Source organism: Takifugu rubripes, chromosome 19 (assembly GCF_901000725.2).
Source record: "Takifugu rubripes chromosome 19, fTakRub1.2, whole genome shotgun sequence".
NCBI lineage: Eukaryota > Metazoa > Chordata > Actinopteri > Tetraodontiformes > Tetraodontidae > Takifugu > Takifugu rubripes.
The window spans coordinates 17,719,951-17,747,732 of NC_042303.1; the positions used below are offsets into that span (position 1 = coordinate 17,719,951).

At 46.7% G+C, this 27,782-nt stretch overlaps 1 protein-coding gene across 12 annotated transcripts in view; it reads left to right on the forward strand.

The window, feature by feature from the left end:
* Window positions 1–27,782, forward strand: part of foxp1b (forkhead box P1b) — a 119,012-nt gene that overhangs the window by 72,506 nt on the left and 18,724 nt on the right. For 10 of the 12 annotated variants that reach the window (XR_003886064.1, XM_029826996.1, XM_029827001.1 and 7 more), the window contains 5 exons: window positions 3,062–3,199; window positions 18,475–18,612; window positions 18,861–18,953; window positions 21,937–22,087; window positions 27,070–27,262. Coding sequence is in view for 11 of the 12 variants with exons in the window: in XM_029826996.1 (XP_029682856.1) it covers window positions 3,062–3,199; window positions 18,475–18,612; window positions 18,861–18,953; window positions 21,937–22,087; window positions 27,070–27,262 (713 nt within the window). In the remaining variant the exon portion in view is untranslated. Of the gene's footprint in view, window positions 1–3,061; window positions 3,200–12,538; window positions 12,873–18,474; window positions 18,613–18,860; window positions 18,954–21,936; window positions 22,088–27,069; window positions 27,263–27,782 lie in introns of those variants that run through there. The other 2 variants (XM_029827005.1, XM_029827007.1) reach the window with 2 other exon arrangements.

A 27,782-nucleotide genomic window follows, 5' to 3' on the forward strand; every position in this document is an offset into this window, starting at 1 on the left:
CCACATGTGCAGGCTGCACATAAAGACATCCAGTTCTTAGTGGTTCCCTTATCACAGCGTGGTAGCCCAGGGACAATACGAGATGCTCCTGCCCCTGTTCACTAATACGCTCTGGAAAGATCAAACGCATTCTTTTTACTTAGCACGTTTGAACATTTGAACATTGGAGGTCTGAAAGAGGACTTAATATGAGAAACAACCTGATATGAAGGTTGTCCAGAGGCTGTGAAGATACTGGTCCAAGACTGCAGGATGGGCTGGAAGTGGGGCTACATTTGAAGGTGGTACCACCTGTATAGAACCCCGACATCTGATTGTTGCCCTTGTTTTTGGTTCACCCTGTCCCCAGTTCCCATTTTATTTAGGAATAGCACATCTGTCTGGAGTCAGGTAACTCTGACCTGGAACTCAAGAGACACTGAATACCAGAGCAGGAGAAGGGAAAAGAGGAGTGGCTGCTGTGTAAACACCGCAGTCACGGCTCACAATAGGTTATTTTGGCTGTGCATTAGGCCTGTGAAAGGCATGCCGGCTCTGGGGGCTTTGTAAAGTACAAACATTACAGCAGCTTTCCTAAACATGGACAAGAGCTCACGACAGGTTCTCAGCTCCACTCTCTGGGCCTCCGGTTGTCTCTTTTCAGCCGATCGTCCATTTCTGAACCAGCACCAGCGTTGTCCAATGACCTGGCCTGAACATAAAGAATGTTTCCAGATATCCAAGGTGATGTTTTTGCTAGCGTATTCGGTGGCCCTGGCCCTGTCTGAGGCAGATGTTGCCTGTCTCGAGATGGCACCATGCTGTGTTTTGCTTTCTTTTACTTTATATGAATATTACTGTAAGAAAACTTCCCAGAAATAGATCATCCATAAGTGTTGACTCAACTTCTTTGTTCCAACACCCTCGGTTGCAGTCAGACGTGCACGCACGCCACAACAAATTTCATTGCATGTGTCATCGGTATGAGTGGAAAGGAAAACAGTGAACTTTGTTTAATCTCCACCGTAGACTTTACGGCCTCCTTTTCGATGAAAACGTCCCTGTGTTCTCTTTATTTTACTCTTTTAATCACCTCGGTTGCTGATGCGGTCTCTCTGTATGATGCACCAGCGTGCGCTATTTGTCTGGACTCATTACTGATCCCCACGTCACGCTTCTTCTTCTCTGTTTTACGTAATCAGACAGTAACATTTTAAAATATTGCAGAGGTGTGGGAGTGTTGCTCGTGTAGTTGCTAGTTTCAATTTATGCACTTTCTTTATGAGTGTAGTGGCTTGCGGGGGGCCTCCCCCCTAAATTTGTGATGAAGAGAGCAATTAGGCATGCGGAATTGGTTACATTGCTTTGTGCACATATTCTTTGTATCAGGGCAAAGAGAAAAAAAGACAGACAGGAGGAGAATTTATGAACTTCAAAGTTGGGATGGTTGAAATGCTCACAGTGTTGCCTTTGTAGCCTCTGGTCATATTTATGCTCCATGATGTCATCTGACAACCGTGTGTTTGGGAAGGTCAAAGCACAACACCCACACACAGACAGTCATACAGCTGTTCACTCCAACTGTCTCTCCTCCCTCCGTCTTAAAGTATTGTCTGTCTTCACTGGCACTAAAGCCGGTTCTCATAGTTGTCTGTAGCTTTTCATCCATCCGCTGAGCTTTCTGTTCACCCTCCCTGTAGATTTGACTTTCACACTCTTTCATGGGTTTCACTCGCTTACGCACACGCCAGTCTACGGGCTGCAGCCGTGTATCGTCAATTTTCGGCACAACAGGCCTTGCATTGCAAATGTGGATAATGTAGCTCAGAACTTTTCATTTTGTAGCACTTTTGTTTTTTCTCCTGTTTGAGGTTTTATGAGAAAAATTGTAGCGTGCGTGCACAGAATGTCAAGGCCAAGTCAGTTTTGACTGAGCAGCATCCAGGAGTGATTTAACTCTCAACCAAATGACATGGTTACCGTGGTTTGGTGTGTAAGCGTGCAGCAGTGTGTTTGCCCCCAAATCCCAGAGAGGAATAAGGAAAGTGAGGGGAAGACTGGCTGATCATATGTCAAGTGAACATATCTACATCTGTAATAACACAATATTTAACTATCTTTTGTCAACTAGTTATGGAAGATGTAGAGGAGATGACCGGCAAAGTTGCCTGTAGGGTTTAGAAATGGTCTTTTTCTGAGGTGCTTGTGTCCCCCCCAGCCAGAAAAATGCCTCTCTGCCCCCTGTTTGGCCAGGTTTGGGCCGATGGAAGCAGCACAGCACAGCAGCACAGCTCCGTTTCTTCACTTTCCAAATCACTGACTGGAGAGCGTTCAAGTTGTCCGCCTGTGAGATGAGCTGGGATGAATGATGAGAGTGTTTGTTTAATTGGGTGAGAAATGGAGGAACATGGAAAGAATGAGGCAACTTATTTACTCAGATGGTTTAATGGTGGAGGTGTGAGCCCAGCCAGCTCACTGTGGGAACACAGCTCTTGCTTTTCTTGGTATTGCTGACCGTTTTCAAGACCACTGTGCCCCCCACCCCCGCCCCTCCAGCTTTGTTTGTTCTGGATGGCATGTTTGATTATTTATCATAAGGGGAAAGGGAGTAGCTGGAGCAATAAACATGTGACTGCACTGTATTTTGTTTTCCACCGACAAGGCCGCGGCCTTAACAGATATGAGAAGCAGCCTTAAAAATCTGCTTTTGTGTGAGCGTGACTGAATTAAAGGAGGATCAGAAGCAGTGATTTCTTTGTGACAGAGATCAGTAGATAAATATTTCTTTTGGAGCTCCGGTTGTTTTTTTCTTTTTCTTCTTTCTGTCATTGAATTTGTTTTGACACGTGGTCGTTATGAAAGCATTTTTAACGCCGGGCAGATTTCTGCGTCTGAATAGGACTGCGTGAAAAAAACAACTCTGTAGTTTCTGTTTGTCACCCAACACAAAGAGGATATAGCTGTAATGGAATACATTCACTCCAATAATAGGAAACAAAGTGTCCTCAGGGAGTTTGAATACTGAGAATCTACTTTGAACCATTGTAATATGCTATTATTTAGACAACTATTTCTCTTGTAGGCTCTCCAAGTGGCTCGGCAGATACTTCTCCAGCAGCAGCAGCAGCAGCAGCAGCAGCAGCAGCAGCCGCCTCCATCGCAGCAACAAAACACTGGTCACAAGTCCCCGAAACCCACCGACAAGCAGCAGAGCCAACAGGTGCAGTAAATATTTTGTTATTCTCAGCGACTTTGCTGCTCCAGATTAGCGGATGGCTCGGCTATTTGGCTTTGTGGTCGCTACTATAAAAAATAATAAACACGGTGAACTTGTGCAACTCGTGCTAGAACATTGTGTGAGAAACAGCACCAGGCGAAGCTCGCAAACAGGAAATTAAAATTGGCAGTGCAGCAGTTACAGTATGTATGCGCAGTCATTATGGGATCCATCAACACGTGCAAGCAAACACACAGCAGACACGTAATTAACATTAACATCACGCACATGTATGAAAAAAGGATAACAGACATAGTAGTGAATATTAAACACATATTTCCAGGTGTTAAAAAGTCCGTGTCCAGCCAGTGAACCCACTGTTTACTAGCAGACTTTCCACTTCTGCAACGTGCTTCAGCATGTGTGGCTGCTCCTGACCTCTGCCCTGGAAAGGTCTTTTCTTTCTCTCCATTTAGTTTAAGAGGTCATTGGCCTCTGTTAAAGCCGGAAAAACATGTGGAAGCGTAGAAGGAAGAGAGGGAACGGAGAGAGAGCGCACAAAAGGAGAGTCCAAAGCACTACCCCAGCTCAAGAATATCTATAAAAATATATCTAAAAAGATTCGTTCGGAGCGAGAATAACCGCGAGCTCCATTCTCCCAACACAGGAGTGAGATGGGTCAAAAATCTTTGTCTTTGCATGTGCACACGGACGCACTCAGGTTTGTGTAGTTCTGTTTGTAGTTACTTTAGCTGAGCTTCATTTAATTTAACCCCCACCTAATTTAACCACCACCAGTGTAACTGTACACTGATCACAATCCACTGACAGAAGGTGAATACAGTCAATTAGAATGACATCCCCTGCAAAGAAATGCTTTTCCAGATGGTGGCCACAGACAGGTTCCATCTCCTCCTGGTCCTTGGGTAGAGTTCCATTCCATGGTTGCACTGAGGTGGCATCTGCAGGCCACAGAAGTTGCTCAGGTTGTGCATCAACATGACGTTGGAAGTTTTATGTATGAAGGTTCGCTGTGTCTCCCAGCACCGTGTCCAGAATGTGGAGGAGGTACCAGGAGAGGTGAAGGGAGGACAACAAGAGCCTGCAGAACTCTCATCTGCTGGTTTCTGTCACATTGTAGCCGGAGGAACCACGATGAGATCCTCAGACCGTGTGTGTGACCACATGCTGGTGCAGTTTGACCTGGGTTACATGTGGGCCTCGTGTTGCTGAAGTGTGTCAGCAGTTACTGGATGATGGAGACATTGACGCTGTTGATTGGCCCACTCGTTCCCCAGACTCAGTCCAATCAACGTCTATTAGACACAAATTCTCTCGAGGAAACTCATGGAAGATGTATCAAAAAGTCATACAGAAAGTAGAATAAAAGCTAATGTAGGACAGTTCCAACAGCAGCAGCTCAATGGAGACATACTGTATATAGGCAATATATAGATGGACATAAACATGGGGGAGAATGATGGTGTGGAAGGTTAGAGCGAACTCTGTATAGTTTTTAAAATTTCTCTTTAGCCCCTGATGTGTGTGGGTATGTATATTGTATGAAAACAGTATACATAGTGTATGTTAAAAAATGTGTGTATGCATATATACATGTATATGTTCTTGCACACACACACACACTCTCACACACACGCTCACACACACACACGTATGTATATGTCTCCCTTTGGGGAGTCTTTTAATGAGCTATTGTAGCATCTAGGTCTAATGTCATGTTGTTGGAAAAAGGCTCTTTGTTGTGCAGATGTCTTTGCAATAGCTCCAGAGGATGAAATATGACTATGATGACCTTTCAGTTGTGTGCATATTTGTCAGGATTCACATAAGTTGAAAGGATCAAACCCAACAGTTTCCCCAGCCTGCCAGGGAATTGTGCTGCAGAGGTCAACAGAGGGGACCAAAACAGCAGATTCCAGCATACAGACGGTTGTTGGTACACAGTGAAGTACGAGACCATCTCTCACAGACAAAGACAAAATTAAAATTCTAATTTATTAATGTATACAGAGAGCTTGGCCAAGCTGTCACTCAGCTATTGAAAAGAGAGTCGGGCCCTTTCCCCCCACCCCCTCCTCGGTGTTGTGAAGAGAGGCTTGCTGTGGTATCTCTGGAGTAAATTGCCTGCTCTCTAATGTTGCATATTCCACGTTTCTTGCTTGAATCTGCCATTATGAAAAAGGTCCTGACAAGTGTTTGTTTATCGCCGAATTACATTCGCTGCTAATTAAATGCGTCCCGGTGCCACGCGGCAGCAGCAGTCCTACACAAACATCAGGTTGCTGTGTGTGAACTTCTGTTCCATTTCTTTTTGAAGAGGGTGATTTTGTCATGGGCAGCCAGTGGGGGAGATCTCAGATTTTTTTTCTTCTCCTTTATTCTCGTATCCTCACGCAGTCTTCTCTCATTTCCGCTTTCAAGGAAAAAATAAAAAGACTGTTTCGAGGATCCCCCTTTACACGTTCACTATCTCATCACACAGCCTGGATAATGATTCTCTGTTGAGCTGGACTGGGTCATCACAAGACATGATATGACAATTATGAGGCTGTGTAGTAAGCTGGCAGACCATAAAAGCACCTGATCTGTGGACAAGGCCTCCTTGATCTCTGTGCTCTTTCCATTTGGAGGGGAACGGCAGAGACCTCCACTCCTCCAGACATGCAACTCACTTTCCAAGTCTAAAAGAATGACGCGTGGCACCTGCATTAGAGGCAGGAGCCAAACATTGATCGGCATTGATCAGCATTAAATGGCTCTTTGGATTTACGTCTTCAGCAACGGCGCCCCCCCTCCCCCCCCAGCACCTACTGCTGCCTCTGGATGAAGATGCCTCTGCCGTGTACTCAGCAGCCCAGAGGCTCTTTAATCAGACTGGAAATGCAAACAGCTGCTTCGCGGGCTGGAAACCAGCTAAACACACTTGACTGGTCAAAAAGCCGGTAAATTACATTGACAAAATGGCGCGCGTGATTAAAAGAGTCCACGCTGCCTTTACCTCTTTGCTCCGCACACCTACAGTGACACAACGACAAGAACCCACAACTCCCACCCTGCTAATTACCATTATCAGTGAATTGGTAGGGTTTGACTCATTAGTTCCATGTGCATTTAATTAGACGCAGGCTGAAATTGGATTTAACTTATTACTTTTTCATGGATCACTTTCTTGTCATCACTTCAAATTGGATTGCAGCCCCAGGTAACTAATTATGCCAGCCACTGGATCAGGAGTGGAGAAATAGGTAATTAGGAACAACACTGTCGGACCCTTGCTGATGATAGTCCGCCAGTACCGAGGTGGGAGGGGGGCGCATAAGAAGCTTGTTTGCGGCGTCGTTCCGCAGCCCGGCTGGTTAACTACAACTCACTGCACGTGATCTTAGGTAAGCGTCCACCTCCTGCAGGGAATAACGTGACATTCAGCCGGGATGAGGACGTGCCAACATGCTCCCTCCCACTGGCGTGAATCGGTAGTTCAGTGGGACAGGTGAAAATTAGGATTTAATGGTTTGGTTTTTAATCTTTCTTCCAGCATTAAGAGTCCTTCTGTGCAGATGTGGGGTTGATTAAAACGGTATCTGTTTAAACTGGAAACACTGGTCAGGACTCTGATACGTGCTGATGCGATCGTTTGATATCAAAGGTGCATCATTCCTTCATCTCTAGAAACTACTGAAAATATTTCAAAACCTCACCAGTGGACCGTTCTCTTATCTGTACAATAAAAGTTCAGTTTGCACCGCCTTCTTTCCCTTTTGTTAGGCTTTAAATGTCTCTCCCTGTGTCTTCACACCATAGTGTGCAGCCTCCTTGGGGGCATCTCCAGGTCAGATGATAATGTCTTTTCAGTTTACCGGATGAAAGCCTTTTAAGTTGTAAAGCCCCCTCCCCTGTCCTCCTTGGCAGTTTGTGCACTCCACATCCTTCATTTGTGGTCTGTTGTGGGGAAGCGTCATGTGACACAATCCAGGGGCCAAGCCTGTGCCTGCCGGGACGGCGAGAGGCCGTGGGCTCCCTTTCTCTCCTCCTCCTACTGTTTCTGCAGCAGGCCCATGGCATTGTTCTGACACATGTATACCACCGCGCTTCAATCTGTAAGTCATTAGAGCACTAGGCCAGAGCTTGTCGGCTGGAGCTCCGCCAGGCCTGCGGGGCTGTCTGAGGCAGCATTTCGAGGTGCTCCTGCAGCTCTGCCGGGCAGTTGCCCAAAGTGGCCCAGCGGTGGCTGCCCACAAGCCAAGAAGCAGCGGGCCTGTTCGGACCAAAGTTCTGGGTTAGGTTGTTGCCTGGCTTCAAGCTAGTCAAACCTGGTCAGCACCTGATGGCGCTGACTGACCTGAGATGCAACTCAGTGTTTTTCTATGTAGATCTAACAGATATTTTATATACATATATATATAGATAAATGTTGTCGGCTTCTTTAAGTGTATCCAGAATCCCGACGGTTCCGTGCCAGTCGGAACGGCTGTTTGGTCAGGAGTGTGTATCATAATTCATCCGTTCAGGATGTGACCCTCAGAGTTCACCCCCGTGTGTTTGTAAAACGTCTCAAGGTGATGTTGTAATGAAGTCACATTTGGATGCGTGTGTTGCTCTGAGGTGATACAGTCTGTCAGGAATGATCAACACAACAGCGAGGCCGGTGCTCGAGCGGAACCCCGGGCTGTCTGCGCCCGTGCTTGCCTGCATGTCATATTGCAAAAATCTGTTATGTGTACTATATAGATTAGAACCAGGTTTGGGATAATCCTGTCAAAATGAAGTCATCTGTCCCAGTTCCATGCAGTCATGCAGCAGGAGGGGGGGGGGGGGGGGGGGGTTCTCCTGGGCCATGACGATGACTGTCGAATTGACTCCAGTCACAATGCTGGGGGCCACTCGCCATCTCCTGGATGCTCTTTTCATTTAGCGCTGATGTTGCCTCCAAACACACGTGGTCTGTGATCCACACAGCCCCACACGCACAATACCCCCCCCCCCCCCCCCCCCCCCCCACACACACACACACACACACATACACACCCCCCATCTTTGCTCCCACCTCTGGCACAAGAGCTTGGTGTCATGTGTGTTGTTTTGAGTGATTCACACGGCATTTGTCAAACAATGGATGGATGCATGGATGGATGGATGGGTGGGTGGGTGGATGGATGGATGGATGGATGGGTGGGTGGGTGGATGGATGGATGGATGGATGGATGGGTGGGTGGATGGATGGATGGATGGATGGATGGTTGGGTGGATGATTGGGTGGATGATTGGGTGGATGGATGGATGGATGGATGGATGGGTGGGTGGATGGATGGGTGGGTGGGTGGATGGATGGATGGATGGATGGATGGATGGTTGGGTGGATGGATGGGTGGATGATTGGGTGGATGGATGGATGGATGGATGGGTGGGTGGGTGGATGGATGAATGGATGGATGGGTGGATGGATGGATGGATGGATGCATGGATGGATGGGTAGATGGATGGATGGATGATGGGTAGATGGATGGATGGATGGATGGGTGCATGGATGGATGGATGGATGGATGGATGGGCAGGTTAACCTCAACTCACTTTTTTTCATAACAAGCATTTAGATTTTTAGACCAAACGATGGGATGGAACCTGCCTCCCATCTGGTGTGTAGTCATTAGTGTAACTGTCTTATGCTCATTAAATACACACGCACACACACACACACACACCTTTGTGTTTACTCTGCTGTTCAATTCTAACAGTAAATGACACTCTTGTGGCTGCTCACATTAAAGCAACCGTCTCTTTTCCTCTGGGCTCAGCGTTGGTCTATGTGCTGTTTTTTTTTGTCACCACAGCCCCCACAGAACAAGAGTTATTGCATATTTAAACACACATGCTTTTTAGTCCGTAATTTTACATCAAAGATGAATCAATTGCTAAACGTGGTGTCAGGAATCCCCCCGCCCCCCCATTTGACGAAGTGAGAAATCACAGTGAAACTGCTGTTGCTCACCGCCTGCTGTAATACCTGCGGAAATATCTTCACCTCCAGTTCACAGGTGCTGACTAAGCGGTGTGTTGCTGAACGCTGAAATTCAAAGGAACTAACCAAGCCCATGTTTGATAGACCAGGAGGAAGATGGTGACTCACGCGTGGCTTTCTGCAACGCCACCGCGCTTGCTCATCATGATAACGACGTTCACTTGAACCAGGATTTTTTCGACATGCTTAAACTGGTTTTACTTCTGTCAGTAGCCTAGAAAAAAAACACCCTGTTTTATTAACGGGAGTGTGAGGAACTAGCAATATAACACACTCGTTTGGTTGAAATGTTGCCAAAGTGCTTGATCGGTTGTCATTTTTGGTCTTTGGTTGCCATGGAAACGAAGGAAATGACACGCACACCGGTCGCCGTAGCTAGCCATCCATTAAGGGATTATGTTTCCAGGTTATATGCTTAGTTTTCCCTGTATTTATGACTGAATTGGAACAGATGCCTCTGTCTTCTCTAATGCCGTCACATATAATGAAATTGCACACTCCTTTCTAGTGGAGTGATTGAGTGATAAGTAGACTGTTAATTCATTTAACTCAGTTTTCTGGACCTTATTTAGCAACCCGAGCAGATATACTCTTTTATTCTGACTCGTGTGACTGAGCTTCCTTCCTAAATGCTTGTTCTGTTTTTTTTATTAGTAGTGAGCCTACTTGCATATTCATGTGGGCTGATGTAAATTTCAGCCTTAACAAACAGAGCAAAGTAGTAATTATTGTCAATATTTGTTACATTAGTGATGTTCAAATATTTCTGTTAAGTGGGAGCCGGAACTCCGCAATGCTGCATGTACATTTGTGTGTTTGCTCACGTGCTGATGGACATGTTTTCCAGAGCGCACGGCGTTGGTAGTTGATAGCTCTGATGGCAGGGTCAAAAGATCATCTAACCTGTTAACTGATGTGCAAACAGTCAACTGACGAATCTCCAGAAGGGAAACAAAACGCTTTGGAAATTTGAGCATTCATGAGTTTCCTGTTAATTAAAAAATGTACCTATTTAAAACTCTCGAGGCTCAGTTGATATCTTCCAAACTAAGACCCATCCTTAAAATGTCATCACTCATAAAAGAGCTCAGCAAAAGGGTGAAAGATGAATTTCTGAGTGAGAGCGCGTCAAATGTCCCGGTTACTTCAAAGGTTAATAGGTTATGTATTCAGATATATCTTTGATAAGAGGCAGGAAAAAGAAGAGTTTCTGTTGGCATAGTGATAGTATATAGAGCAGCTGTTCTTGATATAGGTCCCACACCTGCCCTGATGACTGTAACCATCAGTAAACAAGGATTTACTGCAAACCCACGCAGGGAAACACACTGTGTTTGTTTTCTCATGACAATGGTCCAGGTCATCACAGCCTTCCGAGAAGCCTCGCGTTTCCCTCTGATAGAGCGGTGACATGGCTGCAGCTTAGTCACCGCCTGCCTTAGTGTTTAGGGAAAGCTTTGTAATTGGAACTGAGTCGTTATCTTTAACCGAGCACGGCAAAGCCAGACCAGACGTTAACTCATACTTTCACTCAACTGGAGCAGGAAATAGGAGTATTTTATAATGTCACCAACACAATCGCTCAACGGCCTCTGTAAACCATCACAGGCAGCGCCGGCTCGGGGATATTGATGTTTTCCCTTTGACGGGGAGAAGAAGAAAAAAAAAAAAGCGTACAGCTTGTGTACCACATCAACAGATGTGTAATTATTTTACATAGAACAGACACAGAGGCGGTGGATTAGAAAGACAGCGTGCGAGAGAGGAGGCTTGAACTGTGTGTCTGCTAAATTTATCATGAGGCCTTTGGGAATGTTGAAATGAGAACAGTGGCCTATTACTGCTAAGAAGGTGTTTTATTGAGAATATGCCGACACGCCACCCCTGGGAGAGCGCCGGGGGAGAGGAGTGTGGCCGCACAGCCCTGCCAATTTGTACATGTGTGTGTTGCGTGGAGGCACACTCCCGCACGTCTCTGACTTTGTGTGCGAGCTGTCTTCTGGGTGTCACAAATTTAACGAAAAGTCTCCCTCTCTACGCCTTAATTATTCCCCGTGATGTGGATTACAATTGCGACTTTGACTCCAGTCCATAATTTATATGGGTCAGAGCAGCTGATTGTTGCTTATTAGCAGATGAGAGCGGTGGCTTGTTCTGCAGGCGCTCTGTTTATTTTACCAGCGTGTTTGCGGAGCGGAATGCGTGAACATTCCTTCATCTTTGGCCAAGGGTTTGTAGCTGTTGATATGAGCTGTGCTTCACAGCTCTGTTACTCAGCCTTGTGTTTATTGTCATGATAATTAACAAAGTGAGCTGTTAATCTTGCCTCTTTTGTCAAGTGGGTTGCGCATGTTGGGGAGGGAAAGGAGGCTTTATTGGCCCTTTACGCAGCTCTAATTGGCAGCTCGTTGCAATCCTGAATGTTTTATGTATCAATGTAGTGAAATTCACTTTTATTTGACTATAGATGAGTGCAGTTGTGTGTCCATGTGGACACTGAGGGGAACTCGTGCTTCTCCCTGCTGGTGTGTTCAGTCGGATCTCCAGTAGGTGGCAGAGTTCTGTTTCCTTCTCCCTCTTCCCCCTTTAGCGAGGGCACACGGGTGTTAAAGACTGTGATGATATTATGACAGCTAATTGCTCTCATTGGGCCGGAGTTGGATGGATAGCTGCTGTAATGTTCACTGTTAATGTAAGTGGTTTCAGCTTGTCTATGGCAAATTATAGGCTAAGTGCTTAAAAAGTGGAAACACAAACTTAATGCTGCTGCGGTTGGTGTTATGTCACAAACTCGCCTTAATATATTGCAACAAGTTGCACGCTCTGGTGTAGGAGTCCCCGCTGACATCGGTGAAAGGAGGATCTCATAAATGGAATATTTTGACTCTCCAACACAACACGCTTGGTTTTGTCTCCGCTTGACATCTGAAAAGGAAGGGAAAAAAAGGGACAAATAACTAGAAAGCTTCTGAATTATTGACACAGTTGTCGTTTCCAGTATGTCAATGAGTTGCGTCTTTGTTTCTGGACCGTAAACAATTCCATTTAACTGAACAATAAAGAGACAGATAGCACGGCCACTGGATTGCTCTGTGTTTACTTATCTGTTGTTTAATTAAAGGCCCCCTTTTCGTTAGGCTCCTATTGTTTCAGCGGCACGGCCGGAGCCCCGGCAGGGGTCAAAGGGTTAACAGCCGTCAACTGTGTCTTCATCTTTTTTTTTTTCCCCTCCAATGGCCCCCCACACAAAGGCACAGTTTCACCTGCAGCCCAGCCTGGGGCTCCCTATTGTGTGGCCCCGTTTGAATTGATTGTGTTTAGAGGGTGGGTTGTGATTGGTGGAGGAGGGCGTGGTTGATTGGGTAGTTTTGTATCTTGTCAGCAAGGGAGCAACCTTGTGTGTGCAATCTGTCTGTATCCCGAGGAAGGTTGGAGAGTCCACAGCACAGCGGCGCTTGTTCTCAGCCTCCCAGCCCGTCAGCCTGCGTGCGTTTATCGCTCCCTCTCTCCCTCTCTCTCTCTCGCTCGCTCGCTCGCTCTCTCCCTCCTTCCCACTCGGCTCAGTCCTCCGCTCTGCTTCACTCCACACCGCGTGGCCCAGCACTCTGTTTACCCTGCCAGCTAAATGGAGTTTGTCAGGTTTGTCAATATGATTGATTTCTGTGATTTTGCCAGCTTTCTCCTGTAAAACTAACTTGATCGTTTAATTTGACGGGGAGGTAGAGGGAGGGATTCTTATTGCCCGTCTGTTGTTGTTGTTGATGATCTTTGCAGTGGCTTCAGGTTGTCGTAGTTTGTCTGAGCAGGTGAGAAATGCAGGCTTCCCTTTTTTATCTCCCTCCTCTGGAAGGATGGACGGCAAACAGGCGTCCTGTCGCCTTCATGACATGAACTAGTTCTGGATATTTAGGTTTTGAAATCGGACTTGGGGGATTTCTTGTGTTTGCTCTCATGTTTCAGTGCTGTTGATCTTTTCTTATTTAGCTTTTAGCAACAGTTGCTTTTTCTCTGCTTGGTTTTTATGGTCCTAAATCCAAAGTCATGGCAGTTGCCTTATGTCCTAATTATGCTACCCTTTTTTTTTTTTTTTTAAGTTTTGTTTACTTTGCTGATAGTGAGCTAACCAGTTGAGCAGGCTCTGACTTTATTCCGGCTGTTTATGAATTATGGAAAGTTCATTGAAAATGACGAACAGGTTTTCAGGCATTTTTCCGAGGTGCTATTTCAGTGTCTTATTTTCTAGCTCTAATTTCCGCCCGTGTTCTGAAGCTTCTCCCACCGGCTGCAGGTTTAGCTCCACACGTGTGTTTAAGATTTTTATTTTTTCTGAGTTAATGAATGCTGGACAGACCGCGGGTGCTCTCGGGCTACGTCCTGGACTAATCCTCACTCTCCTCGCCGTGTCACGGTGAATTAAGCCAGACCGCCGCAGCTCTATATTTGCCACCGTCACCACAGGTTGACACGTTAGGGATTCTCTGTCACTCCAAATGTCATCGCTCATGTCATCCCTGAAAAGTGGTGTGTGTGTGTGGTGTGTGTGTGTGTGTGTGTGTGTGTGTGTTTGGACTGGGGGGGGGGGTTGTGTGGTGCTTTTAGATGGGTAAAGTTGTGGTCATTATTTTTCTGATGTCATCTCTAATTGAGAGCTTTTAGGCTCTAGATTATTGCTGTTGACTTTGCTGTTTAATGATCTAAAGTAGCTTCACTACAATCATTCCAGGTAATGCTTTTCCAGCTACACGTCAGCCTTTTATTTTGTTTGTTTGTCCGTATCCATTAAGGCTTTTCCCCCGTTTTTGTGAGGCGGGGGTGCAGGGTTTCAACACCCTTGCACCAGGAGAACAGTGGTGGAAAGTATCAGATGGTTGAGGAGGAGGAGAGCGAAGCCTAAACATGGCAGCGTGCACCGTAATGCCGTGCAGCTGTGCCGGGACTCACAGTTTGGGAGAGCTGGAGTGCGAGCTGATTGGGTTGACAGTTTGTAATCAAAGTTGATTTATTGTTCATTAGTAGTGCATTAGCCCTTTCAGGCAGGGGCGTTATTTGTGCAGTGGCCTGTCAAGGCGAGGGGCTGCCAGCACCTGTCATTTCCAAACCATGACATAGGCAACCAGATATTAGCCATGGACCCAAAGAGGGGGGCAAAAAGGATCGCAGTTCGCTGGGATATGTTCTGCTTTGTACTGGAGCAGGCAGGCAAGACGGAGAGGAGAGACGGGGGAATAGTTTAGCAGTGATATAGTGAGCCGCCAGCTGCTCTCTGCTGTTATGCCCCCACATCCCTCGCTGCAACATGTTTTTACTTGGAAAAAATGGCTTTCCTTGGGTTTTTTTAAGGCTCATTATTGCTCGGAGTGTGTGCGTCTCTGTCTTTGGGATTGGATTGGGAGATTAACTCTACACTTGAGATGCCATGTGTTTAAAGGGTTGATATGGGAGGATAATGGTGAGATTACATGGTGTGGAGTGTTTTATGGTAGCAGCTTTTTCTTTTTTTTCCTGGGCTAACCGTCACGCTGAAAATTCTTTTTTCCAGCAATGATAATGACGTGTTGATTAGCCCCGTCACGTTGGCATCAAATGGATTTGATATATCTGGAATTTAAAAAAAAAAGAACAAGGAAAGCTGCTTTTAGGTGCAGTAGTATTTAAAAAGGAATTTAGAGGCCGTGATCACGAACAGACCTCTAAGCATTACAAGACATGAAGCGTCGCACAACTATGTGGATCTGGTGAATCAGAGATTACAGAGATGCAGCTCACCGCTGCTCTGCTCACGAGAGGCAACAACTATCAGGAGCCTCGTGTCAGACGTCTCCTCCACTTCAGAGCCACTGGCTGGATTTTGGCGGTGAAATGTGCCCTCGGAGGAGTGACACAAGGTCAAAGCGTTGAAGCTAAATGTTAGTGTTTGAAATGCACCAAGAAAAAAAAAAGAAAGGGGAGATTTAGCGTCGGTGTTATGAATCTGAATGTGGCAGGTTTTTGTGAGAGGGCTGCGTGTGTTCTGCAGCGGTCACCTGCAGCGGCGTTCCGCCTCCAGTGTGGGAAACGGCGTTGAGCTCGGAGCTCAGCTGTTATTGTTGGGGTGAGATCGCACTCGCTCCCTCGGCGCAGTTTGTTTGTTTAAACCCGACCGGGGCCCGGCTCCGGCAAAAACCTGTTTATTTGTAGACGAAGAAGTTAATTAAAACGCAATCTTGACTTTTGTTTTTACAGTTGTTGGAAATATCTTGAGCCTTTCGGCCCCTCACAACACTGCACTTAATCCAAATCATAAAGTGTTTGGTGGTTGGAGACATCGTGTGGCCGAGACCGGCCTGTTTGGGTCCGAGCCCTAAACATTTGTTAAACAGCTTGATTGTGGATGGAGAGAGCAGAATTGTTCCAGAAGTGGTTGTCCCACGTTAGCGGTTTATAGTTATTATTACAATTGCTGGTATTTAATGAATGATTTATTTCTTTCTTTACGACACACGTGCACGGTGAGACGCGGCCTTCCTGAGACGTTTGCGTGCCGCCGGTGACGGTTTGCCAGCGTGTGAAGTCGTTTCCTCGCCGAGCTGAAACATCAGCATCAGTCGGACGAGGCTGTGTGATTTTCCTCCTCCTCTTTTCTTTTCTCTCTCTCCTCAGTTTTATTTGATGCTCTTACGAAACGGGAAATTCGGTAAAAATAAGAAGCATGTTCCTCGTGGTTGCTCACCAAAAACAGGTTCTTTTGCTCACCTGTGGGGGCTTTGACCTGTGACCTGTGATATGAGTGTTAACTCCGGATCAGTGGCCCTGACATCCTCTATTTGTAATCTCTCTTTGGACTATAATATATGAACATAACCTTATTATATAGCACAGCTCGTGCATGCGTGTATAGAATCCCTGGATTATCACTGCTATAATATTGATACACTAATTAAATTATAATCATCTCCTTAAAAATCAAGTTTGAAAATTCCAGCAGCGTTTGTTTTACAACCGCTTCTGTCACCCTGAAAATCTGCTCATTCCTCCTGTACTCTGTCAGGCATGACGTGCAGTTTGCCTGTGTGTGCATGTGACAGTAAACATGCCACAGTTAAGCGTGTGTGTGTGTGTGTGTGTGTGTGTGTGTGTGTGTGCATGTGTACTGGGCCAGCAGGCCTGTGCTGGTTGAGTGTATCGCCTGCAGTCACTCTGCAGCTGTGTGAAAATGTTCCAAATTTGAATGTTTATGTGTGTGAAGCACCTGGAGAGCACGTAAAATCCACAAACGTCAGCTATTTCTAGCATCCTCACAATGTCCTCTTTTTCACACCCGGGTGTTAGCAGGAGTAGATTAGAGCTGGGCTCGGTGGATCCCTCCAGTTATTAGCCCAGTGCGAGTCTCCTTTTAGACCGTCGTTAGATGGTGATGTATTTTTGTGGATCATCGAGTCATGATGTTATCCAGGAGGAAAGGGAGTGCACCATATGGGAGTGCTCTAAATGGCGACTGGCGTCCCAGGTTTACGTTAAATGGGCATGATACGGCGGTCAGGGTAATATTTTTCAGTTAAAGTGCTCCCCCCGCCCTTCCTCTCAATAGGATCCAGTCTTAGGCAGATTTTCACTCCTTCAGCAGAGGATTAAATGGTAGTAGTTACATTGATCAATAGGTTAAGAAGCACACAATCCCTCTTGCTGCTAATGACCTCAGTAGTAATGGGTAATAAAATGGGGGTCTGTAATAGCCTCTTGCTGGGTCCGTGCACAGAGGAAGCTGCTCGAGCTGTAGTTAAAGCCAGCCAGATGCTTTTGACAGGCAAAGGCGTGAAACCTTGATGAGATCTAAAATGTACAGAATTCACAGGGGGAAGGGAAATTAAACTGGAAAAGAGGTTTCTTGCTTCTGTTATTCTATGCTATAAAAAAAGCACATGATAGCAAAATATACAAAGCATGAATATATTTACAGCCACAATGCACAATTCCAATTTAAAAAAAAAAAAAAGGAACATCAGTTAAATATCCTGTTTATCACCTCACACACAGTCTATCATATCTCGTACGGGTGATATTTGCATGTCAGTAAGTCGGAGCTCCTTGTTTGACCTTCAAAATAGTCAGTCAAAATTAGCAGCACCCAGGGAAAAAAAAGGACTTCGATGGATAATGACTGTGAAATTAGGAAATGGGATGCCAGAGCTGTGCAAATGACAGGAGAAGTCATGTGCAAAAGTCAAGATGAAGTGCGTATTAAGACATAATACAGGGAGGAATTAATATTGCATCTTCCTCCTGCTTCTGTGACGCCTCTGCAGGAGATGAGAAATGTAAAGTGTGTTGGTCCTGGGTGGGGCCGAGCCCTCGCCGCTCTCTGGGGGCCAGGAGAAGACGGCACGTTGTGGTTTGATGCTGCCCGGTAATGTCGGCAGAGATGAGCCTGGGCAGCGTGACATCACCGCCCTTTCGGCGCGCGCACGCTGCGCACGCCTCTCCACGGCAGATTTGTTGGGGTGTTCAGGCAACAGGATTAAGTAACGTAAAAAAAATATTTAAAAAAAACAAACAAATGAAAAATTCCGAGGTGTGACTAGCTAGAGTCGTTTTTTTCCGTGCGCTCCATCAGCTGCTGCCTCAGCGCCACATTTTAACACACACACACACGCGCGTGAGGATATATACAAAATAACGGTTGGCAAAATATGTTAACAACTGCAACAACGCCGCTCTATCAAGTGCATCTTGGTTGCCGTTCGTCATCTGAATGTCATGGAAAGGAGCTTTTAATGGTAGCGCACGTCATAGCGGTGAGTGGCAACACCCAGACACACTCCAAGTCCCCCTCGCCGCTGGAGCAATTAAGGCACCCTGACAGCTGTGGGGGCTCTTTCCGTGTCACAACAAATCACTTGTTTTGAGGAGTTGTGCGCTCACACCTTTCTGCTGAGAGTTGGCTGGAGCCCTGCGTGTTCGTGGCTGTTCGTGGCCCCTCCCCCCAGGCCCCCTATATCTGCACAATAATAGATGGCTTATGACAGCGTCTCTAATGAAATCTTCTCACATGACATATCGTGTATACTCGTGTGATCGGCTAACTGTAGTTCTTCGAGGCATCCTCAGGTGCAGCGCCGTGCTGCGTGTGAGAGGTCGCCTCGGTCGGGTTTGCTTTTTTTCTGGAGCGCAACTTTTTAAATGTGCATTTCCGGGATTGAGCCATTGTTGAATGCAGCTACGGACCACCGGGCTGATCGCTTCTGCCCCTCTCTTGTCTATGCAGGTTCCATTTTCAGTGGCTATGATGACACCTCAAGTGATAACTCCACAGCAGATGCAGCAGATCCTTCAGCAGCAAGTCCTGAGCCCTCAGCAGCTCCAGGTTCTTCTCCAGCAGCAACAGGCCCTCATGTTACAGCAGGTAATGTGCGAGTGACAGCCGTGAACGGCGAATAATTATGTTTGAAGAAGCGGCGCGACGATGAATGACACAGTGGGGGATAAGGATCTTCTGCTGTATTTTGCAAAGCGACACTTGCTTTGAACTGCAGTTCCTTCCTCGTATCTCCAAGGCTTAAAGAGGACATTCCTCAAAGTATAGAACTCCCCCTGTACCCGGGTTTTTAACGACTGGCAGACTCTAATGTACACTTCCTGTCTCTTCTGCAGCAGCAACTTCAAGAGTTCTACAAGAAGCAGCAGGAACAGCTCCACCTCCAGCTTTTACAGCAGCAGCATGGAAGCAGCAAGCAGAGTAAAGAGGTAGGCTGACATCACTCCAACCCTCCTGCCATTACCAGCCCGTTGGCCAGACACAGCATGGAAGGCATGTGCGCTCCCTCCCCAATCCCCATCTGCTTCCAGACTGTGGTTAAAGCGCCGAGGAGAGGAGGGGGATTCAAGTGCACTCATGCTTCTGATTAGCATGTCAGACGGGCTGGATAAATGGTAACAAACGAGTGGTACCACGTTTCTCTGGAAGCCTCCGCACATTAACTGTGTAATACTATGAGCCTCAGCCTTAGTCCATTGTTCCACAGTCCTTTTTTTTCCCCCCAAGTAAACATGTGTCCTGTGCAGCACAGAGCTGACCGCTCCTGTGTAGGACGTAATGAAAGGCAGCACGGAGAAAGGCACGAACACAGAGCGCATAAATCTGAGAGGCTTTTCTCAGTAATTAACATGGAAATAGCAGAAGGAGAGAAGGCATGTAATTGTGAGATATCGGCTTCGTTGCCCGTGTTGACTTTTTTTTGCCCCCACCACCCCCACCACCATCTTTTTCTCTCCTTCGGTCCCTCCAGTAAAGACGAGCAGCAGCTTAATGTGCGTTAATGACCAGAGGATACAGGCGTCGCTGTGGACAAAGCAAATTATTATTGTGCGGTCAGAACAAGTTCAAAGACGGTCTTGAATCTTTGCTCCTGTCCCCACTGAGTTCTGTGTTTGGAGAGCAGAGGAAGCATAGAAAATTAAACCTTGTGTTAAAAGCACGCACGCGCACGAGCGCTCTCACACGTCCGCGTGCTGTCGAAGACCCCAACTTCAAAGTCGTAGCTCCCTAATTAATGAACTGCGGGCTTCAGTTTGGACAAGTTGTGGCGTGATGCTCCCATAAATCAACGTGACAGCCTCAGATAGGACCTGTCACCGAGTCACATCTGATGTAAACACGGTAGGAGCGGGGGTGAGGGGGAGACAAGGAGGTGCAATTGATCAGTTGAATGGTGCGCGAGCCTTAAAAAAAAGAGCGTATTGAAGCATATTATGTATGATCACAGGAAATGGACGCAGTCTCGAGAGGCTCTCCCTCTCCGCTGATGTTTTCTTTCCCTCCTCGCCGCTCTCCCTTTTTTCAGCTGCGTTCCTCGCAGCCATCAAAAGGCAGAATAAGAATTACGCAGCGACTCCCCTGCGGCTGCCAGACAATAACCCCCTGTTGTTGCTTTGTGCCGCTTTTATTTTATAGACATCAAAATTTAGTTTTTCAAAGATCTTTAACTTTATATTTGAAGCTTGACAATAAAGGGCTGCCAGTGTCGCTCTTTATCATTTGTCAGCCACTGTATTTTTCTCCCCTTCGTGCCACTTCTTGTTAACCTCTTATTTGGTCTGTTGGGTCTGGGGGTTTTAATGTGCCTGCATGCTGCGAGCGCACAGGAGCTCCTGTCAGCTGATGGGACAAGGGGAAAAAATGTGAAGCGGAGAGTGTTAAATTAATTTGCAATACTTGATTTTCCTCTTTCTTTTTTCTGAAAAGCCACCCTCTATTTATTTAGTGATTTGATGAAAGACATTGTTCCCTGTGAACTCCCACCCCCGTCGCACTGTTATCTTTGTCTCAAGCTGTCAGCTGAAACTTTTCTCAGACTGATAGAAGAGGGGGAAAAAAGAAACCCACCACTGTTCATACAATGGGCAGATCAGAGGAGATCACAGGCGTCGTGGATTTCCTGAAACTTTCCCCTCTTTTCTCCGATAAGGCGCCAGCCCGACAGAAGCGGGGCGACTGCTCGTTTAGGAGCCGGGTCACCTCGGATCCTGTGGCTGCACCAGGGCTGTGCTGCGCCGGGCTTTATTTTTAGCGAGCCGGCGCAGCAGCAGCGGGGAGAGGAAGGTCTGCAGGGGCCGTATTTTATCTGCCTGTTTCAGAGCCGCCGGCGAGTGACCCGACGGCCGCGTAGCATCGAGACCTTTTTTGTGCGCGCTCAATTGTGAGAAGTAAACAAAGTGTTGTATCCTGTGTTCAGTAGCAGGGTGTGGTGCACAGTTTGGCAGCCCCTGCACTGCTTTTAGTGCCCTCTACCCTCCTCCCACCCCCTCACTACTGGTCTTATGCACTCATAAACGGACGGCACACACCGAGGTGTCACTCTGTGCTTCAGCAGTTTGCTGTTTCACCGTAATGGAAAACGGTTGGGTGAAGGTTTTGCAGGCATTTCTCTCCTCTCTCCCCCTGTTATCTCAATAAAAATCTCCCTTTCCTTTCTGACTCGATGGAGTTCGGGGATATTAGATAATTTCCTTGTGTTTATTATTTTGGCATTGTCTTTTTTTTTTTCCTCTGCTTTGCATTTTCTTTGCTAACGCTGCTATCAACATTTTTTGTCCTATCGGAGTTGACACGTTTCACTTAGCGGAGCCAGACTTTCCCCCTGCTAACCCTTAAATCAGTGAAGACGCACCAGCTTTTCATTAGGAGCCAGGAAAGAGCAACAGAAAGCAGGCCTCACCTCTCAGAGTCTCAGAGTCTCAGAGTCTCAGAGTCCAGGCCGTGCGTTAGAGGAGCGCTCGCCGCGCCGCTCCGAGGAAGAGCGCATCGCTCAGCGCGACGCCCGGGAGAGTAGCCAGAGTTGCTCCGCTGGTTATTAAGCACTTTGATTTAGTCACACGTTGTTTGTTGAATTATGAATGGCTGTAATTAAATTCCTGTAGCTCCTGTAATGAATGATTAACTATGTTGTTTCGTTGTTTGTCATTCGCCTCCCGAATCCTGTGTAATTAAGAGGGAGTCGTAGACTTCACCTGTTTATTGGGACCCTGCAGACAGAAAACGGCGGCCTGAACCGCAGATTTAGCCGCACACATGAAGCCTTGGCTTTTGACCTGCATGTGTTTCCTCAAAGGTTCCCATTGATGTGCAAACTGGAAAATCAGCTTTGCCTGTTTGCATGTGTTGCTGTAGCTTCTCTGGCTCCGACTGTTGGCTAATGCGCCTCTCGGTCTCCTCTCTTTGTGTCATCAGCATCAGGTGTCAGCACAGCAGTTGGCCTTCCAGCAGCAGCTCCTGCAGGTCCAGCAGGTCCAGCAGCAGCATCTGCTCAACCTTCAGAGGCAGGGCCTTCTCTCCATCCAGCCTGGACAGACCAGCCTGCCGCTACACTCCCTCACTCAGGGTCAGTGCATAAAAACCGCAGCACGCTCACTCCCCCACAGTTGTGCATAACATTTCCAGACCGTTGCCTGAATGGGTCCAAAGGTGGGTTATTGTTGCACATGTCCCGTGTTTTACACTTGCAGCTTGTCCTGTACTTTAGTCTCCTGCTCCTGCTGTGGCTTCTTTCAAATACCTGCACAAATTTAGTCAAAGCTCACAGTGCTCAGCACTTTGGGAGTTTATCCTATATTTTAGGTGCTTTCACCAATTCAGTAGGCACCTGTTGCAAATGCTGGAACTCCTAGAAATTCCTAGGAAATGGCCTTGAAACAGCGTTACAGTGGAGTACGTGTTCCATCTTCTGTATCCAGAGCCTGAGAAAGGTTCACAAATACACACAGTCAGATGCCCTTGAGCTGTTGCTGCTCCGTCTGTGATTGGCATTCTGGTTTAAGACTGGATCTATTGTTCATAAACTTTCTGTGAACTTTTCATTGTGAAAGAGCCTGTTACTCGATAGGGAGTCAATACTTTTTGTTTGGCCAGGAAGTTTATTTCTTTATTTATTCTTCAATATTTTGTTAAGGAGTGGTTGCCTTGTGACAAAGCAGCCATCACAAGGTCGACGGCATCAACATGACACGCACTATTCATTCCCTGCTAAGACAAACAGTTTTGAAATAACAAGATAAGAGCGATAAAAATGGGAGTTTTTGCGGGGGGGGTTGTGCTTAGGTAATAGGCAAACACAAACAGGGCCTGTACAGTGGTGTTATTGTTTGGACTGGGCATGGGATCACTCATCCACGATTGCCATGGGCACAGGCGGGGAGCGTTGCTCTGCTGTGAGTGTGCTTTTCTGAATTGCTGTGTGTCAGATGTTGGCAAACACACACACACCCACTGAGCAAAGTATTATATGGATGATATGACTAGGTGCCGTAGTCCTGACGGATTTCACAACACACCCAGAACATCCTGTTTATGCTCTTATTACCAAATATCTCCCAGGCATTTCTCCTTATCAAGCTCTTTTATATTTATTCAGATGATTTTCAGTTTCAGGAAGCACTCTGGAAATATTACTCGCATTAATGAGCCGGAACAGTTCGGCACAGCACAACCGAGGCCATACGTTTCCTCCTTTAACTTACAGTTAAAAGGGGGGGGGGGGGGGGCACTTAACTCTCTCGAGCAACCGTGAGGTGCGATGTTTGCATAAACATAATGCAGACAAGCATGTCACTCCATAAGTGTTTTAATAATTCCCAATCGGTCAGAGCTGATTATTGTCTTCATCTGTCGGTGGTTAGCGCTGTGCTTCCTACAGCTGTTTAATGCTCAGGGCAGTGTTTCTGGCCCCCAGTTTGTCTTCTTTTTCTTCACATTTTCTGCTTGAGCGTTTGAAGTTATTGATGACCTTTCTGTTTTCCACATCACTAAACTCTTTCATGCATCGGTGGGCCGGGCCTTCAGTGCTCAGATCTAATCTGCAGGATCCAGCTAACCGTTAGCGCGTCGGAAGTGATGAGTTGATCTGCCCCCTGATTAGGGATTCAAAGCTGCGAGCGGTAAATTGGCATCGCCGCGTAACTGGCGATTTTTATTTTATTTCTAAATGTGGATATCAGCGTAATTACCGAGGAAAATGCGTTGCAGCCGCATGACATTCTCTGTATCTTAATTCATGTGCTCGGACGAGACGATGACTTTTGTGACTGCGGCAGAGAAAAGTGCCACCGCGCTGGCTGACTGCTTCCATGTTGGAAAGCCAAAACAGGAATGAAGGAACGCTTGGTTGTGAGTTCTGAGGAACGTTCCGAAACATTTAAATATAAACTCGCAGATATGCCTTTGAGGTTGAAACCAATCGCTCACATTATCTGGATTAGAATTTTTCTCTGTTGGTGTAAATTCTTTTGACATTAATGTTTAAAGTCTTGGAAGGAGCCGGAGAATATCTGTTATAAATTACAACAATGTGTTTGGGGAGGACGTAAACTCCCATAAATATAAATTTGATCGACCTGCCGCCGATCCAAAAGAGCCTGTTTTCTTGACCCAACAAAATGAGTCAGTGTTGCTCAGGCTCACGTCTCCCAGACTCGGCGCATTAGAGTTGCGTGTTTATGCGACCGTGTGACCACCAACATCCCATACTGCGTGCACGTGCGCGTGTGCAGACTTAAACGGCAGAGGTTGCTCGGCAAGGGACCAAGTTCTTGTAGCTGCATAACATCATTTAAGCTGTCTAGGCTTTGCCAGTGGGACAGTGACAAGACAAATTTGCGGGTAATATGAAAGCAAAGGATGTGGCGAGCCATGAAGTGCACACAGAACAGTGGCACGTCAGGGACAGCGCCGGGTAATGTGGCTGACCTGTCAGTGATGGATACGTCCAGTGTTGGGCCAGCGGTAATAGTTCCTGCAGCGGTAGGACAGCACATATTTCAGGCCTAAGGGGTGCGTATCAGTGGGACACTGATTACAGCAACATAAACAGGGGTGCAGTAAAGGTCCCAGCCTGACGGAACAATAAACTAATAGCAATGTCACTGCCCCTCACGACCCCCCTGCAATGGCAGCGTTGTGCGAGAAGTAACAGCTCGGGTTTAAAGAGCTCAGAGCACCGGGGGCCATTTTTTATTTGGGGGATGATGGCCTGCAACTGATGTCATTATGAACCTTAAATCAACTTTCTGCTTGCTTGAACATGGTCACCTGGGTACAGGGGGACAAGGACAGGAAAAGGTCGGAGAGCTCGGCCGGTCTCGGTGCCAGAGCTACCTGCAGAGGTAAAATTGAGTTGGGGGGGCCAGTGATCAATCAAGTGTCCCAACAACATACATTTTTTAGAGTGCTTGTCTGTATCTCCCAGTCATAATGAGTGGGAGAGTTGTGTTGAAAAATGGAAAGAGGAAAGATAAACCAATCTGGCAACCAAAGCACGGCACAAACTAGCGAGCTAAGAAACAGAATTTCCAGGTGAACGTTGTTATGGGTCTCGCAGTGATCGGACGGGGAGAAGCTCGGTACATTCGATCTAAGAAGAGAATAAAATCATCCCTGCGACATTTGTGTAACGACGTTTCACTGTCCTGTACGCGGAATCCTGAGCCGTAGCTGTTGTGAAGATTGAAGAGGCTCCGGTTCGGATCCAGAAAGAGACAGCCTGGTCCCGCTCCGTTACCTATCATCACGCGGCTCCATCCACTGCAAGTAAACAGTGGTGTCGGGGTCACCAGGACTGCTGGGTAATTGAGCTAGTGTGGGCCGCCCTGTCAAGCACATCGGCTAAAAATACATCGCACACTGTCACTGGGCACCGAGTGAGGGAAAATGATTGTTCCTGCTGTCGGAACACAGGACGGTCGCATCACCAGTGACCTTCTGCTTCCAAAGCAGCCATCAAAAAAAAAATAAAAAAAATGAAGAGACGACTTTGCCTTCAAAGTCACCGTAAGCCATCCAAAAAGCAAGAATGGATCCTTTGATAATGCCACTAGAAGTGAGCGAGCGGTGGATTAGAATGCTATAAAACAGAGCGCGGTGTTAAGCATGTTTAGCCTGTCATGGACGTGCACTTCGATTAGGGCACATCAAGGCGTTGAAGAGAATAACAGAGGTAGAATAGAGCAAGGGTGTTGAAATATCCGCTCCTTTGAACGTGAAAAGGTTATTGATTTGTCCTGTAATCATTTCCTGCTCTTTGATATGCAAACGACCCAGTGTGAATTTACAGCAATCCTATCAGACTCATTTCACAGTTCTTAGCCCCTGAGTCTCTCTGGAGTCCTCCGCCTCATTAGGCCAATGTTCTCCATTACCAGCATAATTAAAATCTTTAGTAGCTTATCAAATTAAAAATATTTTTGCTGATCGTATTGAGATCTTCACCTCATAGTTATTTTCCACAACAGGAATAAATTAAGACGAAGCATTTTGCAGACAATGTGTTACAATCTAGAGCTTGACAGGGACACTTCTGGTATCTATAGAGCTGCTGATGAGAAACGAGGGGGGGCTGAATATAAATCCAAGTAGATAAGCATGTGCAAATCATCTCTCATTTGCCAGTGCTCATTTTAAGGATGGATTTAATTAATTGTAATGTTAAACGAGTGGTCTCGCCCATCTGCGCCGGTTAAATTCACCACATATTCGAGGGCTCCTTCGCTACTTAAAAAACACGGGGGCTTATTTAAGCAGCGATTTGAATACCCGGTACAAATCCCGACATATTCCCCGATTTGATATTTCAGCGCACGTTTGGACGCGGGGTTAGCCAAGGGCAGTATGTTGAGACAAACGCACGTCTGCGGCCGCGTGTGCTGTGATGTACCGTCACAGCCCCGGATGCCAGGGTGGCCGTCGCCCCCGTGCAGAAACGTTACACACACCGATGTTTTCCAGCGTGGAAAAAATGTCTTCTGACTTGAAGGTTGTTTTTTTTTTTTTCCAAAGGGCTGCCTGAGCCGCAGTGTGCTTGACTTGTTAAATGAGGTTTAAGTCTTCTGTGTCAATTGGAGGCGGCGCAGAGCTTTAAGTATTTTGCACATTAATGCGCTTTTGAGAATATTACCCCGGGGTCTTGTTTCTCCAGGTTGTCAGGGTGGGATGTTTTTCCAGTCTTGCTTTTGTAAACTTTTCCCTGTGTGTGTTCTGCGCATCTCCGTTGTTGGGTGAAAATGACGGTGATTATTCAGATTTCATGCCTCGTCTGGATGTTAATTATTTACTCTGCGCATGAAATGTGCGTGAATGCCAGGGATTTGTGTACACACACGCTTCAGATCACAGGAAAAATAGGAGGGAGAGAACTAAGTGGTGGAGAAAAGGGAGGAGGCATGAGCAGGCTCTCAGTGCATTACCCCGTGTGTAGTGGAATGTTTTCTAATTAATACTCAGCTTTGTTTACAGACGCTTTGATTTAATTAAGTGATGAAGGAGAGTGCTGGATTAGCTGTTAATTGATTTAATTATCCCATTTGTTTGTCTCAGGCATAATTCCAGCAGAGCTGCAGCAACTGTGGAAGGAAGTGACAAACGCTCACGTGAAGGAGGAGCACAACAACAGCAGCAGCAACAACGGCCACCGGGGCCTCGACCTCTCCTCCCCGGCACCGCCAAAGAACCCGGTCATCAACCAGCACGCCTCCACCAATGGGCAGTACATGAGTCACAAGAGAGAAGGGTAATCTCCTCCCCTCTTTTTGCGTTGCATCAATCGGGACAGCCAAGACAAAAGGAAGTATTAATGGAAATGAAAAGACAACACAAAAGCCAATTGTGTGTTGTGTAATCGACCTGCTGTCGTGGTCGTCACATGTCAGTTCACGCATTAAAACAAAGGCGGCGGTTACACCGCGGAACAAACCAACCCTCTGACCCCGGAAGAGTTGCCCATAGAAGGTGCCGTGCCTTTGAGGAAGGAATTAATTTGGCACCCTACACGTTTGCTTATTTTCTTCCATCAAGGCCTTGATCTTTGAAATGCTGGCGAGGAGCCTCCAGGCGCCCTGAGCTCGCTGCGTACTTGTGTTTCACTGATCAAAACCTGCACGTCTGTACGAAAGCAGCGCCGATGGAAACATGTTTAGCACACACGCCAACAGGCCTTTGGAGGTGAAGAGGGGAGGGTGAAGTGAAGATCTGAGGGACCTTGAGAGAAATTAGCTTGATTAACTGATGTAGCATGTGCGCCGCGTTTGGTA